Source organism: Telmatherina bonti, assembly GCF_933228915.1.
Source record: "Telmatherina bonti genome assembly, chromosome: 16".
Classification (NCBI taxonomy): Eukaryota; Metazoa; Chordata; class Actinopteri; order Atheriniformes; family Telmatherinidae; genus Telmatherina; species Telmatherina bonti.
Genome location: NC_136614.1, coordinates 27,209,898 through 27,229,767, shown reverse-complemented (window position 1 = coordinate 27,229,767; position 19,870 = coordinate 27,209,898). Strand labels below are relative to the sequence as shown.

The window sequence follows — 19,870 nt, the reverse complement described above, 5'->3', positions numbered from 1 at the left end:
CTTCAGGTGAACCCAGATATAACCCCTCTTTCTTCTTTTACGCCCCTTATGTGTGAAATGAGCCTCAACATCCCACTCAAACTTATACATAATATTAATGGGGTTTAAAGAGCTGCCTTGAAGGAAACTTTATGCAGTTTTACATCTTTAGAGTGGAGGAGAAATAGGCTGGTTTCACTTGGTCCAGTTTGTTTTCTATTAAAACAAAGATTTTATGATTTAATCATTACGATAGACATTTTATTTTATTTTATTATGTACTTCCTGCCACCATCTTGTTCAGGACACCCAGGAAGAAGATATTTTGAAGAGTCCTTTGTGGTAAAGTAAAAGGTAAGGTAATAAAAAGAAGCCTAAATAAATAAATAAAGGCTGGAGATGACTGCAATCCTTATCTGGCCCAGTCACAGTCCGTCTGCATCACTAGACTTTCCTCAAGCTGTTGGGTTACTGAATTAATGCTTAACACAACAATCAGGGAAACTGCTTTTCTATTGTTGCCCCGACTGATCCTGACAAGTTTGAATAAAAAAGAAATGAAAAACAGTGCGTGTGTGTGTGTACCTGATGACTAATGCAACCTGAAATCTAGCTGTGTTTACCATAGACTGTATATAAAGAGATGGACGGAGCCTCTGTGACGTCATCCGTAGGTTTCTGAAGAGCTGAATTGAAGCTCGGTGGGCGGTTCCTACCGTCGCCATGTTGGCAGCGTCATGCGTGTTGTCTCGCCCGGAAAATACAAATATGGGCAAAGAGGTGGAGCTGAGAGGGCAGCCGTGAGCGTCATGGCGGATGATTGACATCGAGCGAACTCCAAGGTTTCTGTAGCTAAAAGCTAACCAAGCTAACCCCAAGATAACAGGAGCTACCCAGCTAACGGAGGTAAGCGGGCTAAAACTACTGCGGTTGTTCTACGTTCTTCTTACTTGAAGCCAGAGATTGGTACCTGTCAATCAAAAGGGCACGCCCCTAAATTTGGCAAACTTCGAGATTAAATTACTTTAAAACGGGCGAGTTAGAAAAAAATTCACCCCCCCCCAGTTGGCATGAAGGTTAACCGGACCTATAAACCCAAAATGGATTTTTGAACCAGGCTGTAAACATGTTTATTTCTGTCGTGAAGTTGGCCTTTTTAACATGGGAGTCTATGGGGATTTGCTCTGTTTTGGAGCCAGCCCCTAGTGGATGAAGGAGGAACTGCAGTTTTATGCACTTCTGCATAGGCTTCACTTTTAACCGCTGGAGGTTGCCGCTTGGCGTTTACATTCTTCTAGAGACTACACTGAACTGGAAAGAAAGATCTGAGCGCCCATGTGCATCAACTTCAGACTGTAAAAAGTTTGAAATAAAGATCCAAAACAAGATTAAGTGAACTTGTTAATTAAATTTGACATGTTATCTAATTCCCAACCAACTAGCTGATGCTCAGAGAGCAGCCATAGCTTTTTGTGAGGGTATTAAAGAAAGAAAAAAAAAAGGGGGGGGACAGTTTAAGTTGAAAATAGTCATCTCATACAAGAGCTTGCTGTCAAAGGCAAATGAGCAATCTGCAAGCCCTCAGCTTTAATCCTTTCTTCTTTTAAATCTTTCACTGCCACTTAAATGAGCGAGGCATTGCTCGGCTAAAGAAATACAGCTAGAGAGGTGGCTAACAACTTCTGCAGCGGTGGAGAAGGGAAAAGTCCAGAGCAAAGGTTAGAGGGGTACGATACAGGTGGCAGGTATCAGGTGGGGAGATGATGTGGAAGGTGAGGCAAAAAACTAAAAGAAAAGAAGAAGAGGGGGGAAAAGTGTAGGCTGTGGGGAGGCTGTAAAGGTGTGCAGGAAACAGACAACTGCAATAAGAAGCACAGGTGGGAGTGACAGGTTGAAGAGAGGATGGGAAAAGGAGGGAGGTGCAGATACGGTGCCCTCTGTAGTGTGGCAGGAAGCCGGCCGAACGCTCCTCGGCTGCACGGCGCCTGTGATTATGCATATAGCAGCCGGGCTGTCAGGCTCCAGGTCCTTCCGCTGCGCCGCCACCGAGCTTTATCTGGAAATCCCAGTGATTAATGAAGCTGGTGCCGCGTTCTGCATGGAGTAGGTGGCCGAGGAATGATCAATCTTAATGAGCTATCTGCTGTCCCTATATTAACTGTGGGGGGATACAATGTATGGGGCTGCTGGCGGGGGCTTCTTTCCTTTAAAATACGATAACGAGGGCGAGATAGAAGGAGGCCGTGCAGCTTTCCATCCCCAGCTTATGGCACCGAGCTGCTGCTCACCACACATTTCCTCTCCTCCGCCCCTCCCTCTTCGTTTTTTTTTAATGCTCTCTGCTGAGGGCTGGAGCTAGTACAAGAAGCAGCGAGACATCTCAATGGATGCCATTCTCAGCAAAGTTAAAGGGGGCTGTCAGGTTGCTGCTGGGCCCACGAACGGCACCACGCCTGCCGTCCTGGAAAATGAGATGTTTGACTCCGCATCATTAATATATGTAAGCCCCACGTGAACCTGTGCACCAAGGTTACTCATGAGCACGTCACCGCGGTATTGCATGTATTCATTTAAGAGAATTACCTGCATTCACAGAGTCCACAGTGATTGGAATAAATTTCAACCGCATTAATAATTTGCAACGTTTGCAGCTGCCGTGAATCCCATTCCAGTTTTAACTAGAGCTGCTTCAAATTAGGGAATGTCATGAGAAGGAAAGTTGAGAGGGGGGTGGGGGGAAATCACATCCATGCATTTCATATCTCAAGTTAAGCCTGTTTTGGATTCATAATAACCGTACTTTTGCTCTTGCTAATCCTGATGTGGATAACTTTAAGATAATCACCCAGCACAACGCCGCAGCGATTCTAATTAATTTGCCAGCGCTTATTCTGCGTGTGCTGATCTGAATCAGCTTGTTGGAACTTCGAATTGGAAATAAAAACATCTCCGGCAACAGATTTTAGAGTTATTTGTCTCAGTTTTAAGTCATACTTTTGTGGCATTTGTAGCGAGGCCACTGCTGGGGAGCTTTGTACTCTGCTGGAGGAGAGATGGAAAGGGAGTAAAGAGAGGGGGAGAGAGAGAGAGAGAGAGAGAGAGAGAGAAAGGAAAAGGGGAGCGTTTAATTAAAACTTGCCATGATTAATGGTCTCAGTGTGGCTATCTAATAACCGGCCTGTCATGCTAGTGGTCGTCCCAGTGGTTGAATCAAAATAAATATTTGCACTTTGCTAATATTATTGATAACATCCTAAGCTTGGCTCCTGCTTGGTAACTATAGCCTCTATAGACAGATGATGAATGTCAGCAGGTGGAAATGTCAACACATCCAGTGACTTCATCTACCGGCAGCAAATTAAAACAGCATGTCAATACCAAAGTAACCCAGGAAGTGTATTGGATGAAAAATAAAAACCCCATCTCCCTTGAATAAACAGCAGCAGCATGCATAAACAGGCCTTGTAAACAAAGACGGTCCCGCTAATTTGGTCGACACCGTTTTAGCTTTGCGGTAAGAAACAATAAGGACCAATATGTTTGTGGACACTAATGCTGCACTAGAAAAACGTGTGTGCGGTCCAGGAGTAAGCAAACGGGAGCGTGTAATTAAAATCTTACAGAGGCCCCCCGAGTATGAATATGGCAGATAAGAAAGATGAAATGGTCGCAGCAGAGCAAGGACGCGCTGGATGTGAGGCTGCGCCAGTCCTTCCATAGCAAAGTAAAAAACTCTGATCTTAACTCAGCGAGACATCTTAATTGCATTCACTAGCGGTTCCAGAGCGGCCTGGTCTCCAGATGAAGGTTGATGTGAGCTGACTGGAAGATGAACTTCCTGGGCAGAGAGAGGATGTGTACCATGGTGGAGGGGCTGATTGCCGGTATTTATACGAGGCTCTCAACTGGTGTGTCGCACGTGCGACATGAGAGGAATGGAAAGAAACGATGTTGGACATGACAGAAGAGCTGATGGAGCCGCAGCACGTAGTGCGTCTGGTTGGGTGGGTTATGACAAATCCACCCGTGACCCCTGACTTCAATTTCAGCCAACCCAGCTAGGGAGGGAAACTCGCTGCGTCGCGGCTCTCGGTGAAAACAAAAATCAAAAAACTTCATTTAAGTCGCTGGCGTGGGTAACTGTGGTTTACTTTGAGCTTCGGCTCAGAGGTGTAGGAATAATTATTTCCTTTTGATATGAATATGACTTTTAGTCGTGTGCTGCCTTTAAGCGGGGAACGGGTTCATCCCTGCTGCGCTTGGCCACAGCTTCCCTTGGCTGATATTCATCAGGACAGCCATCGATTTTAATGACTTGGTCAATAGACACACGCCGACTCCAGTCCCAGCGTCTTCCTCCGTCTCCCTCACTCTGTATCCATCACTTCTAATCTCACCTCCTCCTGTATCTCCCCTCCACCCTCCCCCCCTTTTGCTTTCTAAACTCTCCTTTTAACTTTTAAACAACGTCAGTCATTTTGGATCTCCGCATTTCAGCGAATGTGCTCTCGGCTGCCGCGGCGCCGGCTACAGGTACAGATAGATCGTTAAGCGCAGAAGCTTGGCGAGGTTGTGTTTTTATCTCAATAATAAAAATAAAAAAAATCAGCGTTCGAGGGAAACAAAGAGGGAAAAAGTGGGCGAGGGCCGAGTGGTGGGAAGGAAATTAACAGCCGGTGAGAAGGAGTTTGACTTGTGCGCCGTGACAGGCAGGTATTATGAAAAGGCCTGCTGTGGATGGAGAAACAAGGTAGGCAGATCACAGCCAGGTGACTGGCATGTCTCAGTAGGTGATGAAGTTAAAGCTGCCTTCCAGCTGCTCCGCATGAATCCACACACACACACACACACACACACACACACACACACACACACACACACACACACACACACACACACACACACACGGGCACATGTATCCAAGAGCACACACACAAGCATGCGCGGCATACTGTAAACAGACAAATAACCAGACAGACACACAGAGAGGGGAGCACACAGTTGTTGATGTGCCCACTGATGCGGAGCAAAGACAAATTGCTCCCTTTGAAGGCAAAGGCAAATCAAACGCGGACTGTGATTTCTGTCACCGTGGTGTTTGGCTTTAAGGCTGCAAGGCTGACATCTGACAAAACATCTGCGTGGTCCCACCCAATCAGTTGTGTGCTCGCGCAACCGCTCAGACACACACACACGCACAAGGTCTGTTTTGAGGCCAGATTAAGGAGGAAGAGCTCTGTCAGCTCCTCTAAGATCCAGGCCTTTACCATCAAAAAGACACAAAACCATCTGTCTTCTTTCTTTCTTATGGAGCAAAACAGTAAATGAGCGGCTTTGCCACTTCGAGCATTGGTTACTTTTCTTCTAACAAATTTTCTTTCCCTTTTTTTTTTTCTTTTTCGGTGGGCTTAAGCCGAACGTTGTGTCAGCAGGTCGGCGCTTTCTGCTGCTGTGACAGAAGAGAGTCGGAGTGGATGTCTCCAGAGCTAACCCTCCATATTTTTACACCATGCCCCTGCTGCAGGACAGACGGTAGCCCTGCCACCTTCATATGAAGTGTTAATTGATTTAAAGCAGACTACATAACACCTGAGGGCAGCTGGGATCTGGGACTTTGTGGATGGAGAAGGCATTACAACAGCGAATTGAGATCTGCTGTAGAAGAGTCACTGATGCCAATTTTTTTTTTAAACTTTTTTCCACTGCAGGGTTTGTCTTTATGGCAGCATGCTTGGTAAAGCCTGTTCTAACCCGGGAAAGGGGGAGAAAATGTCTTGAAATCTGAGATTAAAGTGCCTTCGTTCAGAGTCTGACCTTCATAGAGGCCTGCACTGGTTTCCAGTATTGATACCAGGACGTTTCCTTCCTCTCCTCGAAGCACAGCAATTGACAAACTGTACCCGTCCAAATTGAATTAATTAGATTTATCATGACACAAGGCACAGATCAAGTTAATCCTTGATGCTTTTTTTTTATCCTTCGGATTGATCCGCACAAATACAGTAATTCCAATCAAACTCAAAATGCCTTCGGCCTGTTAGAGGAATTAATCCTGACACAAAAAAATGGATCATAACAGCCAACATGACAGAAGCTAAAAGAGCTCGTACTTGATCAGACCGTGCAGATGAGCTCACCTAATTATCCACTTCCATTTCTACCTGCAGTCTCATTTCAATGTATCACAGGCAGCCCACCAAATAATTGCTTTTTTTTTTTTTTGCAATCTGCAAGTTCATTTGCACCCATTTTATTGATCAAAATGAGTCAGGTAAAAGAAAACAATCTAAACCTAAATTAAAAGCTTCATTAAATGTGAAAATTGGTCGGGGAATTGCTAACATCTGTTTCCAGCAACCTGCGTCATAAATTCCAAGGTTAAAGCCAACACCAGTTTATGGCTTTTGCAGGCTCCGGCACGAGGCGGAGCTCAGAAGCATCATCACGCCGCACAGCGCACGTCAAGAAGGCTTCAAAAGATTTCAAGTGAGATGTGAGTGCAGGAACTGAAGTCTCTTCCTGCCTCGTGTTTAGTGGGACTTGGCTGAATTGCAACCAAACACAGTGAAAAGATTAACCTGACGTGGTGAAAACCGGCTCCAAAGCACAATGTTACTGATGTTGCAGAGGTGAATTATAGTTTATAAAGGTTTGCTAGTTTCTAGCTGCACCTGCTGCCCGCTTTCTTTAGGCACACTCGTATTCTCTGCAACCTTGGAGCAGCTTTGAGGTGAATTGGCTCTGGTTGCAAATTATGTCTCGACAGCCCGTTGCTTGGATGTTAGAAGCCTTGTTTATGACTTTTGGCATCCGAAACGGCTCTGGTATATAGACCAGGGGTGGCAGAGGCCTGCTTGTTTCATTCCAGCAAAACCCCACATAAGGGGAGGTCACACGGCAACACGGCTTAGAGTACATTGATTTAATAGCAAACACCTTCTGGGCTTGGGTTCAGTTCTCAGCTCAGGTTTCATCCAAACAAATCAGCTTTGATCAGAGATGCAAAGAAAATGATTATAGTAATAATAAAAAGACTAAATAAAGTAAAATATTTGCATGTGCACCGGTCGAGACTGACTGCTTACCTTTGGGATGTCCCGGGTCACTGAACTCATACTTCCCACTCCCGACTGTCCGCAGCATTTGCAGCCCGTTCGGACCATCCTGATGATCAGCAGCTGCAGGCTGAGCGTGCACCGCTGCTGCCTGTCCGTTGGTGAGAGGCAGGGTGGGGGGTTGGAGGAGGCTGGGGTGAGAGGTTAAGTGGCCATTTCCCATCATGCTGTGAGGGTTTGGATGAACCACCTGGTTGGCTTGGGCAGTGAGGGCAGACGGCGTAACATTTGGCTGATTCCCAGCGTAAGGAGGCTGGCTGGGCATGCTCAGTACCATGGATGGCGGCTGCTGAGTGGACTGTGGAGTCAGCTGGAAGTGGGCGGTCATGAGGGGGTGCTGTGGAGGCACGGGTGTCTGGATGGAAGGGGTTACTCCGATGATGGGGGACTGTGCGGTCACGCTGTGGTTGAAGGGCGGTGGTTGAGGAAGGGCATAGGTGTGGGGCAGGAGACTGGGCTGGCTGACCGCTGCTACTGGTGCAGCCCAGGTCGGACCTGGTTAGACAAACACGGAAACAAAAGAGGGGGAAAAAAAAAAAACAAGGAAAAATGACATATTCAGTTTAAACATTAAGATGTTACATGCACTGTTATCAAAGTTAAAATTTCCACATGTTGATTTTTTTTTCTCCTGTGAAATACAGCTGTGCATGTCTGGACCCCGAAAAACAACCAGAATAAAGATGTAAGTTTGAAAACTTAAATATAAAATCCAAAAAACTGAATTTGTACAAGTTTTCTTGTTTTGGAGTAGTCCTCAGGAATAGTTCTGCAGGCTTCTTGAAGGATTTTTCCCAGCTCTTCTTTGGATGTCTACTGTTCTGCTTTCTGTCAAGACGCTCCCACACGGCTTCAATAATGTTGAGCTTTACGCCCCGGGGAAGACTCATTGCTCCATAAGACCTATTGCTGCGGATTTTCAGCCCGGTTCTCGTGTCGTTTCTCATACCTCAGCCTTTTCTGTCCGTTTCCCTTCCTTAGTAATGGCCTCTTGACAGCAAACCCTTCCATAGGGACCATTTCTGATGAGGCTTCAGCTTAACTGAAGATCAACTGTTGGCTCAGATGAATCGCCTCGGTCTTGTGTCAGGTCTTCGCTGGATTCCTTTTTCCCCATTTCCTAAGGACATCACTTTCAGGTATTGCTCATCTGCTGCAGATAGTTTAAGGCCTGCACTTCTTCCGGCCTCCACTTGTTCAGTTTCCTCAATTATTTGTAGGATACACTGAGATGTGTGAACTTTTCAGACCATAACTCTTTGGAAAAGCGCCTTGCTGGACTAAAAGTGGTATCCTATACCTGTCAAACTATGTTATCTCTGAAAGTTAAGGTGGATACAACTAGGTGAGGACAAGGGATGGACAGGCTGACAGACTATTCATAACAGCATCTATGCTAAGTTGCCTTATAAGTAGACAACAGTCATTGTTCCCTTGTGTGAGATGTGTTTTTTATGCTTGAATGATCCTCAGGTCAGCTTAAAGTGGTTTAAAAAAACAAAAAGACAGTTTTTAGAGAATGGTTAAACACAAAGACTGAAGAAAAACTAAATGAAAAAGCAGCCAATTTATCAAAAAAAGACCGGTGAACTGCTGATTACTGTAAAACTTTACAGGAAAGCCTGGCAGCTTGGAAGCAAGATGTAAAGAAATGGTGGTGTAATTCTGTTTTGCAGTACTGTGTAAATATTGTTGTATTAAGTAGAAGTCTCTAGTGTGGAGGGAAAGAAAAAGCAAAACTGTCCACAGCTTTGTAAAACAAATTAACTAATCAGGAATCAGCAAACAGACTCCGGGAGAGTCGGGAAAATGCATTTCTATGTCACAGCATCATTTTTGGCTTGTCAGGAAGTGGCAGTGAAAGCCGAAAACAGGGGCAGAGAGCTGAGATGAAGTCTGATACGAGATGATCAAATAGAGGCAGAAAACAGCAGGAGAAGACAGACTCCAGCTCCAGTCTGCTCCTCGCCACACCACCACCCTCAGAGTGCTGCTCCACTTCAGTCCAACTTTGTTTTTGACTTGGGACTTCATATAAAACAACACATTTGAAAGGAAAGGCACATATACCTACACCTGGAGTCGGCGTTGCAATCATTTTTACTCAACAGAAAAACCCCAAACAGTTCTATGAATGTGAAGGCATACGTGCTAACTGCACGAAGCATTTGGCCTCATTATCTATGCAGGAGTCTGTGTTTACTCAGATTCTCTGAGCCAATCATTTCTCTACCCTGAGGCGAGAGATGCTGAGGGTGTTCTGGCTGTACTGGACCTGAAAGCTGCCCCCCTCCTTACACCCCTCACTCCTTTATCTCTTGCTTCTCCTGCTCCAAAAATAGCATAGCACTCTGCTCAGGGGCCAAAGGCTAAATCACAGCATGCAAAAAGCTGAAGGAGGGGGGGGGGGACTCCACATTATTCATGTACTAACGCTGCTGATATAATAATCTGGTCAGAGATGGATGGAGAAGGGAAAAGAGATAAAGAAAAAGTGAGAAGAAAAGAAAGAAAAAGAGGAGAAAACTGCAGAGAGAGCGGCTCAGTTCATAATTCTCATGTCATTGAGATAACCGGCAGTAACACTGCATTTCATTTCCCTTCTTTTGTCGCGCTTTCTTGATAAAGGATTCTAATCAGAACGGGTGAGTATAATAATTCCTTATCTCCCAAAGTTTCAAGGTTTTAATGCAGCAATGCTGTTGATTAGAATTTGACATATATACACACTATCTGCCCTCCAGCTCCATGTCCTTGTCCTTTTACAGCTCTGCACTTCTTAACAAGGAAAACATTGAATGAATTAGGCAAGAAAGATTTCATTATCGTGACCCAGCAGTGACCTAAATTACCAGGCTGGGCCTTCACACAGATCAGGAGTCACATCTGATTTATGTTTGGAACAGCTTCCTCGCAGAATGAAACGTTCGACTCTGATTATTTATTTGCTAGACATTTTGCAGGATACCAGGAATAATTAACTATTTGCTGCACAAAGAAGCAAAACGTCTTGAACGTTCGGTGAAGTTTGTGCAGAAGGAAGCAGTCAAATTCCGGCATAGCTGACGGAGAATTCTCTGTGTGAAGTGTGAAGAGGAGCTGGCTTCATTGCAGATGCCACTCAGAGTTGGGAATAGCGCACGTGCGAATCAACATGCGACGGTGCACTTGGGTTTGAGTGTCATGTGCGCCAGCGTGCTGGGTTGGTGACATTTCACTGTCCTGCGGCTTCACCCGGAGATGTGGTGTAGGTGTGTGTGTGTGTGTGTGTGTGTGTGTGTGTGTGTGTGATAGGGAAGTGAAACCTTGTGACTCATCGCTGAGCTCCACGCTCTTCATCCCTTCGTCATAATGCCGCGATTGGCTTTCGCGAAGAGTCTCTCATTTAATAATTCAGTCGCGAACTCGTCTGCATGTGAGAAATGCGAGTTATAATTAGGAAGGCGCGTGGAAGAGGCGGCAGCGGGGGCTTGAAACGGTGTTTTCAGTGTGACGTTTTGCAACGCCGCAGAGCAGCAGCTGTCCAGAATTTCCACTGGTACAAGCTCCGTCCCAGTATTATTCTTAAATGAGCCCCATTTGCGATGAGCAGGAGACAGAGGCCAGCAGAGCAAGGGAAGGAAATTAACAGCTCTAGGGCAGAGCCATTCTGGGTGAGTTCATTACAGTACGAGTAAAGAAGAAGGAGAAGGAGGAAAAAAAAAAAAAAAAAACTTCAATATTGGCTTAACTCCTTAATGTCAGGTCTGTGCAGCACGTGGCGGCGGCGCCCTCGCTCTGCACGGGTTTTTTAAAAAGCCATGAAAGGAATAAGGTCAACATCTAAATTAGACCCGGTGGAGATCATTTGGAGGACTTTTGCTGAATAGGTTTGAGTGAGAGCGAATCAGGTTCATTTGGTGCCATAATAACATTAACAGGGACAATAACGATGGAAGAGTCGGGATGGCTCATGAAGCTCTCGGCTTCCTGACATCAACCTGACATTTCTATCATTTTATGCATGATTAAGTCGGTTTATGTAAAGTTGAAATTTATGAATGTATATTATGCATAATTATGTTTTGTAAAGTATGCATGCTTTGTGAAGTAAGCATGTATTTTATGTAGGGCAAGACAGTCAAGATGCCTCATTAGCATTAGATGCTGGTGCAGCCGGCCGAGCCGTCTGGGGTGCAGCACATAGGTGTGAAGCCTGTGTAGATTCATACATCTGCTGCCTGCTCACATGATGATGATGTGAAAGTCTGTAAACTCATGTCAGGTAAAAGTAGAGGATGTGTGAATGTGCCTGTCAGTATGTGTGAGCATGAATCATTACCTGTGGGCTCGCCGTCTCGGTGTTGCTTGGCAGGGGGCTCGTCTGTATCCCATGGTGTGAGCTGGTTGATAGGCGTCTGTCCCCACCTCACCCCGGGAGCCAGCAGCAGTCCTGGAGTCTGGCCATCTCCGGGAGACAGTCCGGAGACCTGCGGCAGAGGACCCAAAACGAAACAGCTGATTCATACAGATCAGTGGAGAAAGTGGAGGAAACGCGAACACCTTTCAGCACGTTTCAGTTCACTGAACTTTGCAAGCATTTGTTTATGCACAGCTCTCTTAAGGTCAAGCCACCATATTTAAATCAGTTTGAGGTCTGGACTTTAACAGAACCATTGCAAAACCTCATTTTATTAATCATTGTCATTTTGAAGATCTTTGGATTTTTTTGGTTTGTGACCATGTTTCGCCAAATGCCATTGGCTGTCTGACAGATGACCTCAAGTTGGACTCTAAAGTGTTTTAGCACTGAGGGATTCAAGGTCAACTCAATGACAGTAAGGTGTCCAGGTCCAGCACCTGCCCAATTCACCACTCTTATGTAACTTTGCTTGTCATTTGGTGTTTACGTTGAACTGCTGCATTGGTTTTCACCGAGACGAAGATTTCCACTCTCCTCTCATCTGTCATCTGGACGTTTTCCCTGAACTTGTGTGTTTATTTTCCCCCAATAAAACTGCACAGATACAAAGTATACAACAATGTTCTTTATCTGAGAAAAGAGGTTTCCTCATGCGAACCTTTCCAAACCATTTCTGATGGCGCCGTCATGAGCTTCAACATTCAACAAGCTGAGGCCTGCAGAGTCTGAGATGTATCTCATGTTTTCTTCTTATTTCCAGTCTCTGATCACTGAACGGTCTGACCTTGAGGGGAACTTGGTGTTTGAATCTAGTTTCTCAGTGCAGAACATCAGACTCATCGCTGCTGAAGTCATTCCTCCTTGGCATTGTGCGAACACACAGCTGAATGCTAAAGACAGCAAATTGCCAAAACATAAGCTTTTATGGAGATAATGATTAAGACCACTGATTAGCAGCATCTGCTTGCTGCTTTCCTCAATTCCTATGGTGGTAGTAAGAGCACTTTTTTTTTTCTTTTTCCTTTTTGTTACATACTGATCCTGCGTTTTGCGTAAGCCTTAATTACATAAGTAAGGTAATCACGTGACAGAATGTGTCATGTCTAACTGAGGTTGTGTTTACCTGAGAGGAAGATGTTTTTATGCCATGTTCTGAACTGAAAGAAGGTGGATTTTTTTAAAAAATATTTTTTTAAGGGTCTTGGTGAAGAATTGAACAAATCACTGCCATCCTAGCAGTTCTTTAAGGTCTAGAAGTGAGCCGTGATGATGGAGTGCGGAGTATAATTAGCAGTGAGTGAGCGATGATTATAGCCTATTTATAATGAGAACAAGGGAAAAAGTCCTGTTCGCTGTCTCAAGAGTCTTTGCAGACGAAGCCATATTTCATTTTTATATGTTAATAACAATTAACGCTCCAGTGTGGGCTACATTCGAGTTGTGATTCTGCCCCAGAGAATTTGTACATCTTAAATTTTCAGGAGAGGAAACCGGTCTTTGTCCAAATATGACTGAAAAGACTTAAGAGATTTACTTTCAAGCGATCTGAGAGATTTTTGACAAAAGGTGAGTGAAAACCTTTACAGCAAGGTGTGCCCTTGGGTGAATCTATTATAACTTTTCCAAATAGAGTTCCAGAGTTTCTCTTGGCACCCAGACCTCTAATATTTTGCTTTAGTCGGGGGAGGAATGTTATCAGGCAAGCAGAGGCTGATGAAAACACAGGGTCAATCACCAATGGACCCTTAAGCAATATTCGTCTCTGCCTATCTGAAGTTTGGACGCTCGATCTAACAGCCGGGCAGGGAGAGGGCAGAGTCAAACCTTATTCCCCTGCCCGCGCCAGCCAGCCTCCAGAGTTAATAGAAAAGACCTGGTCACAAAGCCCCTCCTGTGTCCACCTCCGCCTGATCCCTCAATTCCATTACCCCCACCCACCCGACCTAGCGTCCACTTCATCAAGCGTCCCATCATGCATCCCAACAGCTGTGTCGACAAAGCCCGTCAAGACTGACCACACAGCAAGAAAACAGCATTCCAAACAAGCTGGCTCGCAGCAAACCAACATGCAGCCTCACACGTTGGATCGATCCGGTCGCTGGAAAACTTCCCTCCCAGCTTTAGAACAGATTTATGGCATCTTCACAGGGGGAAGAGGACGGGCCTTCGGCACTTAGAGATATTACATGGTACTCATGAAGCACAACATCTGCTGTCTAATCAACACATTCACAAAAGCAGAGCAGTTCAGTGAGTGTCATTACTTGATATATCTATACTAAGTTATGTGACAGTTTAGAAGTGCTGGGGGGGGCGAGAGGAAAACAAAAAAAACGCAGCTAAAGGAAACATGTCAAGGCAAAGTAGAAAACAGAGTGATGGAGCGAGCATGACGCTGGGTTTAGGTGGAGACAGACTGTCAGGTCTTTTTGTTCAGCTCAACCTGTCGACTTCAAGACAAGAGAAAACTGAAATGGTTTACTCGGAGAATGCCCAAAGCGCTCGATTGCATTTGAGAGCCCTGGAGACTGCAGGAAAGAAAAACCGAAAACCATTTCGAGGTGCGAGTCGTATACCGTAGCCAGCTATTTGTTTTAATAAATGTTTTTCCTCCTCTGCCTCCCGTGCTTTACCATCTTCCTCTCCAAGTATGTTTTGCTTTCATCTCTTTGCAGGCAGCTTCTCATTAGCTCAGAGGAGTGACTCTCTCGCCGTCCTCAAGCCTTACGTGCAAACTCCCTCCTGTTTACGAGAAACACAGGGGGAAGGGGGAAAAAAAAAAAAAACGCATGAAAAGATCTCATATGCTGAAAGGCTGTCCATCTGTCACTGATCTAGCGCACCAGGTTAAAAAAAAAAAAAAAAGAGAGAAAGGAAAAGAAGGAAAAGGGAGGGGGAGCTTCGTCAGTGCCATCACACTGACAGCATATCAGCTCGGCTCGGAACAATCCCGACTTGAAAATGATCAAGGTTAGATAGGAAAAAAAAACCACACACAAGCACGTGCATATTGGAAATACAGGTGTGCATGCATGCACAGCTGGTGAAAACTCATGCATACACACACAGACACATCCACATCCACAAAAGCCAGGAGTTATGAGGCGGTATGTTTATTAAGATGGCAGACTTGCTGCAGGCAGGCAGGAAAGGTTCAGTAGGTTCTGGGACAGTGGCTGCCATTTTCTCTCAAATTTATTTGCTCTTCCTATTTCCAGTCCCCTCCTCCCTGGCCACCCATTATCACCGGGCAGCAGATGGTTTCCTCTGACTTGACAAAAACCATGCTGGAGAGAAGGAGGAGAGCCAGATAAATAATTTGAGTCAAGCCAAGCCATTCTGTGTTTGTTGTCAAGCTGGCTGGGGACGATTTTTTTTTTTGTCATGTGCAACATCCGTGCATATGGACCTCATAGTGGAAGTGTGCAATGTGGCACTTCAGTGCAGACACTTGCAAAGATATAATGACTTTGAAGTGCATACAGAGAGCTGAACATATAGAGGTGCACATGCATACATGGGAGACATTTTTCAACTAGAATTTTGTCTTTTATCAGAGAAGTGCTTAGAAGTGCAATTTTACTGTCTTAATTCTACAGTCCACTCTTCACCTGTAATACTTCAATTACCTTATGGGGCTTAATAAGAATTAAAAAAACCATAAACAACTTATCTGAAATTATTTCTTCAGAAAAACGACTTTACCCCTGTCATGGAATTTATCCACATAGTGTAGTTTTAATGTTACTCCTTTATTAAGCTTCTTTTTATATAGCCCAAAATATATATTCTGCATAGTTTAGAGTAGTTCAGGAAGCTTGCTTTAGTAGGTTCATGCATAAAACTAAATGTTCTGTTCAAGGCCTGTTTCAGCTTTGACTGTTGTTATCTTCAAGCTGGCAGTTGTTTCAACTCGTGCTGCCAGGTTATTTGTGTATGCCTAAAGATCGCTGTAACACCCCGAGCAGGGGCAGAGCTCTCGAGACCTCTCGCTCGCAACATCTGTACATGGTCAATAAATTGAAAAGAAAACAGTTGATTTATAGATTTATTTCTCATCGGATAAATTCCCCGATGATATATATATATATATAGCCCTACGATGGACTGGCGAGCTGTCCAGGGTGTACCCTGCCTGTCGCCCAAAGCCAGCTGGGATAGGCTCCAGCTTCCCCGCGACCCTGAATATATATATATATATATATATATATATATATATATATATATATATATATATATATATATACACACACATATAAAACTAGTAAAATATATACATAGAAAAAAACTAGTAAGAGATCCAATTTTCTGTGGACTAAAATCATTTATTCAAAGCTGAAGCAGGTCATGGGCTCAGTTTCTAAATGAATAATTCTAAATACTGCTATATTCAAAAGCTCAAAATCAGAAAAAGGCATGACAGAAGGTAAAATAATTTACAAAAAACAGTCAGACACGTGAATTTACTTTCAATCACTGTGATGAAGATCAATCCAAACTACTTGGGTTTATTTGTTAAAATGCAACAATTTGTTACTTTTAATGACTGCAAAACATTCCAGTAAAAGTTAGTAAAGGGGACAATTTAGGGATAAAAAGGTAAGCCAATTCAAATCGGATAATTATGTCAAAGAGATGATGCCAACACATGATTGTCATCATAACATGGTTTATACCGTACTGCCCACAATACGGTGAGTCTTTGCAGAAGCAAAAAATGGACTTCTATTAATCAATCTATTGTCTAAACGTGTTTATTTAAACATGTGGTTACAAGGGGGCGGAAGCCTATCCCAGATGCAACTAGATGCAGGGGATTTTCAGCTTTTTAGAAACAACTGTGTCCACAACAACATCAACATTATCTTGTTCAGAGGCAGAGTCAACTTGTCTGGACACAAAGGAATCTGGGATGGACACACCACAACACGTGTTTTTTATAAAGGAAGGGCAACATTATAAAGATGTAAAAGCTTTATTCTCGCCGTTTATTTGAGGATACTTTGCAGGCCTCTATGCAGAAAGTCAATTAATTAAATGAAAATAAGGTGAATTATCACATTTATCTCAACTTCAGCTGCATTAAAATGTTAAAAGCCTGTTTCTGATACTTGTTTGTTTTGTCCCTCATGACTTTCCATAACATGAAGCAACTTCTTTTAGAAAAATGCCCTAAAACTGGAAATACAGCAGAGATTTGGGGGTTATAGTATGCAGATTTGTGCTAAATGAACAAACAAACATGACAAATATGGAACTTAAACTAATTGCACCCTCTGCTTCTCACATTTGCAGCCTCTGTGCTGCTGGCTTTGTGGTATGCTGCCAGCTCTCTTGTTCCAACTGCCTGATTTTTCATTTGCTGCTGCGAAACAAACCTCTAGGAGATGCAGGATTTTCAGCTGTGTCCACTATAGGCTACCGAGGGACAGCTCAGGTCCTCAATGGAGACATTGATCAGTGAAGCTGTTGTTGCAGCATTAGCTGATTGTTGAGATCTTATCAGTCATACCCGCTCGCTACAGAAGACCTTTCCTAACGTGATCTTTTGAAATGCACAAAACATACAATGGAAACACTGCTGTTGCCACCCTGGCAGCTAGATTTATCAAGCTTATATATGCCTTTTTGATGATTTAAATGATCACAAGGGAAGTTATAGGCTAATAATAGCACCTAGCGATGAGTCAACTTTCTAATGAGGAGGCTACCATGTTTTCCTGTTCTGAACCTGCACATCTCTTTGTGTGTGGCGTGTTAAGCCAGGAGGAGCACAGCTGAATCCTCAGCAGCTCATGTGCAAACACACTGAAAGTAGACCTATCATTTATCCGGATTTCAGCTGTCACTCAAAAAACCATTATCCAATAGTGACCAATCAGCAGATTAAGAAAAACTGAACATAGTTTGCATCAGAAATGTAAAAAAAAAACCAAAAAAAAAAACTAAGCAAAACAGAGCTTTATCATGAAAAACAGCACACTTTGTCATTATGTGAATAATTTACTTATAAAATCAGAAGTTTAATCTTTGATATGGCTTTTTTTTCCTTCTATTTTTTGGTTTTTAATCCGAGTCTTTCTGCTCAGAACTGGTCTGTACCAGACCAAGATTATTCTTTCCTCCCAAACCTATGAATGTTGCAAACACATCAGCATCGTAGACAGGATGGTGAAATCTAGACGAATCAGGCCTAAATATATACTTGTGAACCTCCGTCCATGTAGCAGGGACAGCGGTCTAATTCTGGCTGACGCATCGGCTATTTTCTCAGACTTGGCGAGCGCTGACATCTGTCACTATGTGCTGCTCCTCCGTCCTGCTGTAGCAAGCAGCAGTGTTGTACCTACCAAAGCTTTTCTTTTTTTCGCCTCTGGCAACCATCTGCTGTGTACTTATAGGAGGGGACTTGTGGTGATCCAGGATCCTGGGCTTTGATTGCTTCGAGTTATCGACATCCACATAAGCACAAAGCATGCACTTTTGGCATTGTGCTTATTTTTACTTTATATATACGCCAGCCCTCGTCCGTCTAAGTAATTGTACCAATTTTAACCTTATAGAAGAAACAAAAACAAGCAGAACATCAAGCTTGTCCAGAAATTTATGATCTCCTGATGAGCTCAGCTCTGTACTCAATTGCTTACATGGCACAAGCATGCAGACCTAAACCTCAACACACTGTTTTTCAGTTTTGTGCAGATGAATCATTTTCATTCTGAAATTGACAAATAACAATAGAGAGAACAAAACAGCAAGAGGGATGATTATGTCTAACATCCATAATGTTGTTTATTCCCACTGGGGTAAACAACATTACGCAACACACTGATCAAATTAACGAGCAGCTTTGAGACTCAGTTGCAGGTTTTGGGGAAGACAGGTGCGGCAAAGCAGACAAAAGAAGAAAAAAAGAGGAGGGTCACAAATAACTAAAGAGAGGTGCTAAAACAAACAGAGATGGTCAGTAACAACAACACAATGAAAAGCCCATTTCATAAAATGCCATTATCACAATTGCGGCACACAATGAGATAGCAAATGTGCAATTTTCTGGCCACAGCTCCACTGGCTGATTACGTTCTACCTTTTAAGATTCAATGTTCCTCTGGTGGCAAAAGTTCTTTATGCGCAACAAAGAAAAACACCACCCTGCAAGCGAGGAGGTGGTTCACTGTTGTGTGATACCACTCAGCTGGTGTGGTAATCAAGCAGGCCTGTTAATGTGCAGTTGTTTTCCTGATGGGTTCAGGCATTTATTCTTTCCAAGCGGGTGGAGCCAGAAATGTTCGTGGGGCTGCCTGTGGTCCAGCACCAAGCTGCCATTATGGCTTAATTTAAATGCATCTGAAAATGTGCGCCTCCCCAATCAGCCGGCTATCTCCCGGGAGATGCACGTACACAAATTTAATCATAAGGAAATTTCAATTACAGCAGTTGCTGCCATGACTTTCCATATCGGGTGCATCGGTAAAAAAATGTCACATTGTAATTCAACACCATGACCAAAGCCGAAAAAAAAAAAATGGGAAAAAAAGAAGAAAACTATGTGCAGGCAAGGAAATGAAATCTAACTCTTATAGAATGGCTTTTTCTTCTCTTTGGCCAAGCACGGACTGATACAGTGAATTTGGCTGAATGTAGAGGTGATGGAAATAATGGCTTTCCTCTGAGAAAAACAGGAAGAATGGCAGCAGAGGAAGGGGTGAGAGATTGAGAGGCAGAGTAAGACAAACCCATCCATCAAGTCGTCTTGTATCATTGCCTTTGACAGATCATTTTCAGCTTTTTTAACATGGAGTGAAATGAAGAAAGAAAAAAAAAAGAAATCTCCTTTTCCCCTCCTCCTCCTCCATCCATCCAGAACCGAGTGTGGTCCGAAACTGACCAGGAGCGTTAAAGGGTGCACAAAGGCGCACAACTCATTTTCTTTCGGGCATTATCCACTTACTGTATAGAGGTATCTCCTCTCCATGACAGCGCGCTGACACCTAAATGTGGAGTGGATTTGTTCTGGACCTCCATCGTAATGGTGCTGAATGCTGGAGCCAAATGACTGGGCGGCTGTGTCCAATCTATTAGACTGGAGCATATTAAAGCATCCTGCTAGTAAACAAAGAGTCTACTGCACCATGGTTGGCAGCCATCTTAAAAATCCACTGGTGCACCAGCATGCCGAACGGCGAGGTGCCATGGACGGTGAAGGTGCGTATTCAGTGTGCATGCTGGAGAGACGGAGGGGGGATAGATGTACTTTTTACTCCATGAAATCACTAAAAGCACACCAGTTGTGATGGTTTAAGACTTTTTTTTTGTGAATGGGAAGAGCAAGAAATGAATAACACTTTTAAAAATTCCCCGTTGCCGATTCAGA

General features: G+C 43.9%; 1 protein-coding gene across 1 annotated transcript in view; it reads right to left on the bottom strand.

Annotated features, from left to right (window-relative positions):
• klhl29 (kelch like family member 29) overlaps positions 1 to 19,870 on the bottom strand; it is a 247,787-nt gene that overhangs the window by 110,552 nt on the left and 117,365 nt on the right. The window contains exons 4-5 of the mRNA XM_079255749.1: positions 11,416 to 11,563; positions 7,065 to 7,589 (exon numbers count right to left, since the gene is read on the bottom strand). Of these exons, the coding sequence (XP_079111875.1) occupies positions 7,065 to 7,589; positions 11,416 to 11,563 (673 nt within the window). The remainder of the gene's footprint in view (positions 1 to 7,064; positions 7,590 to 11,415; positions 11,564 to 19,870) is intronic.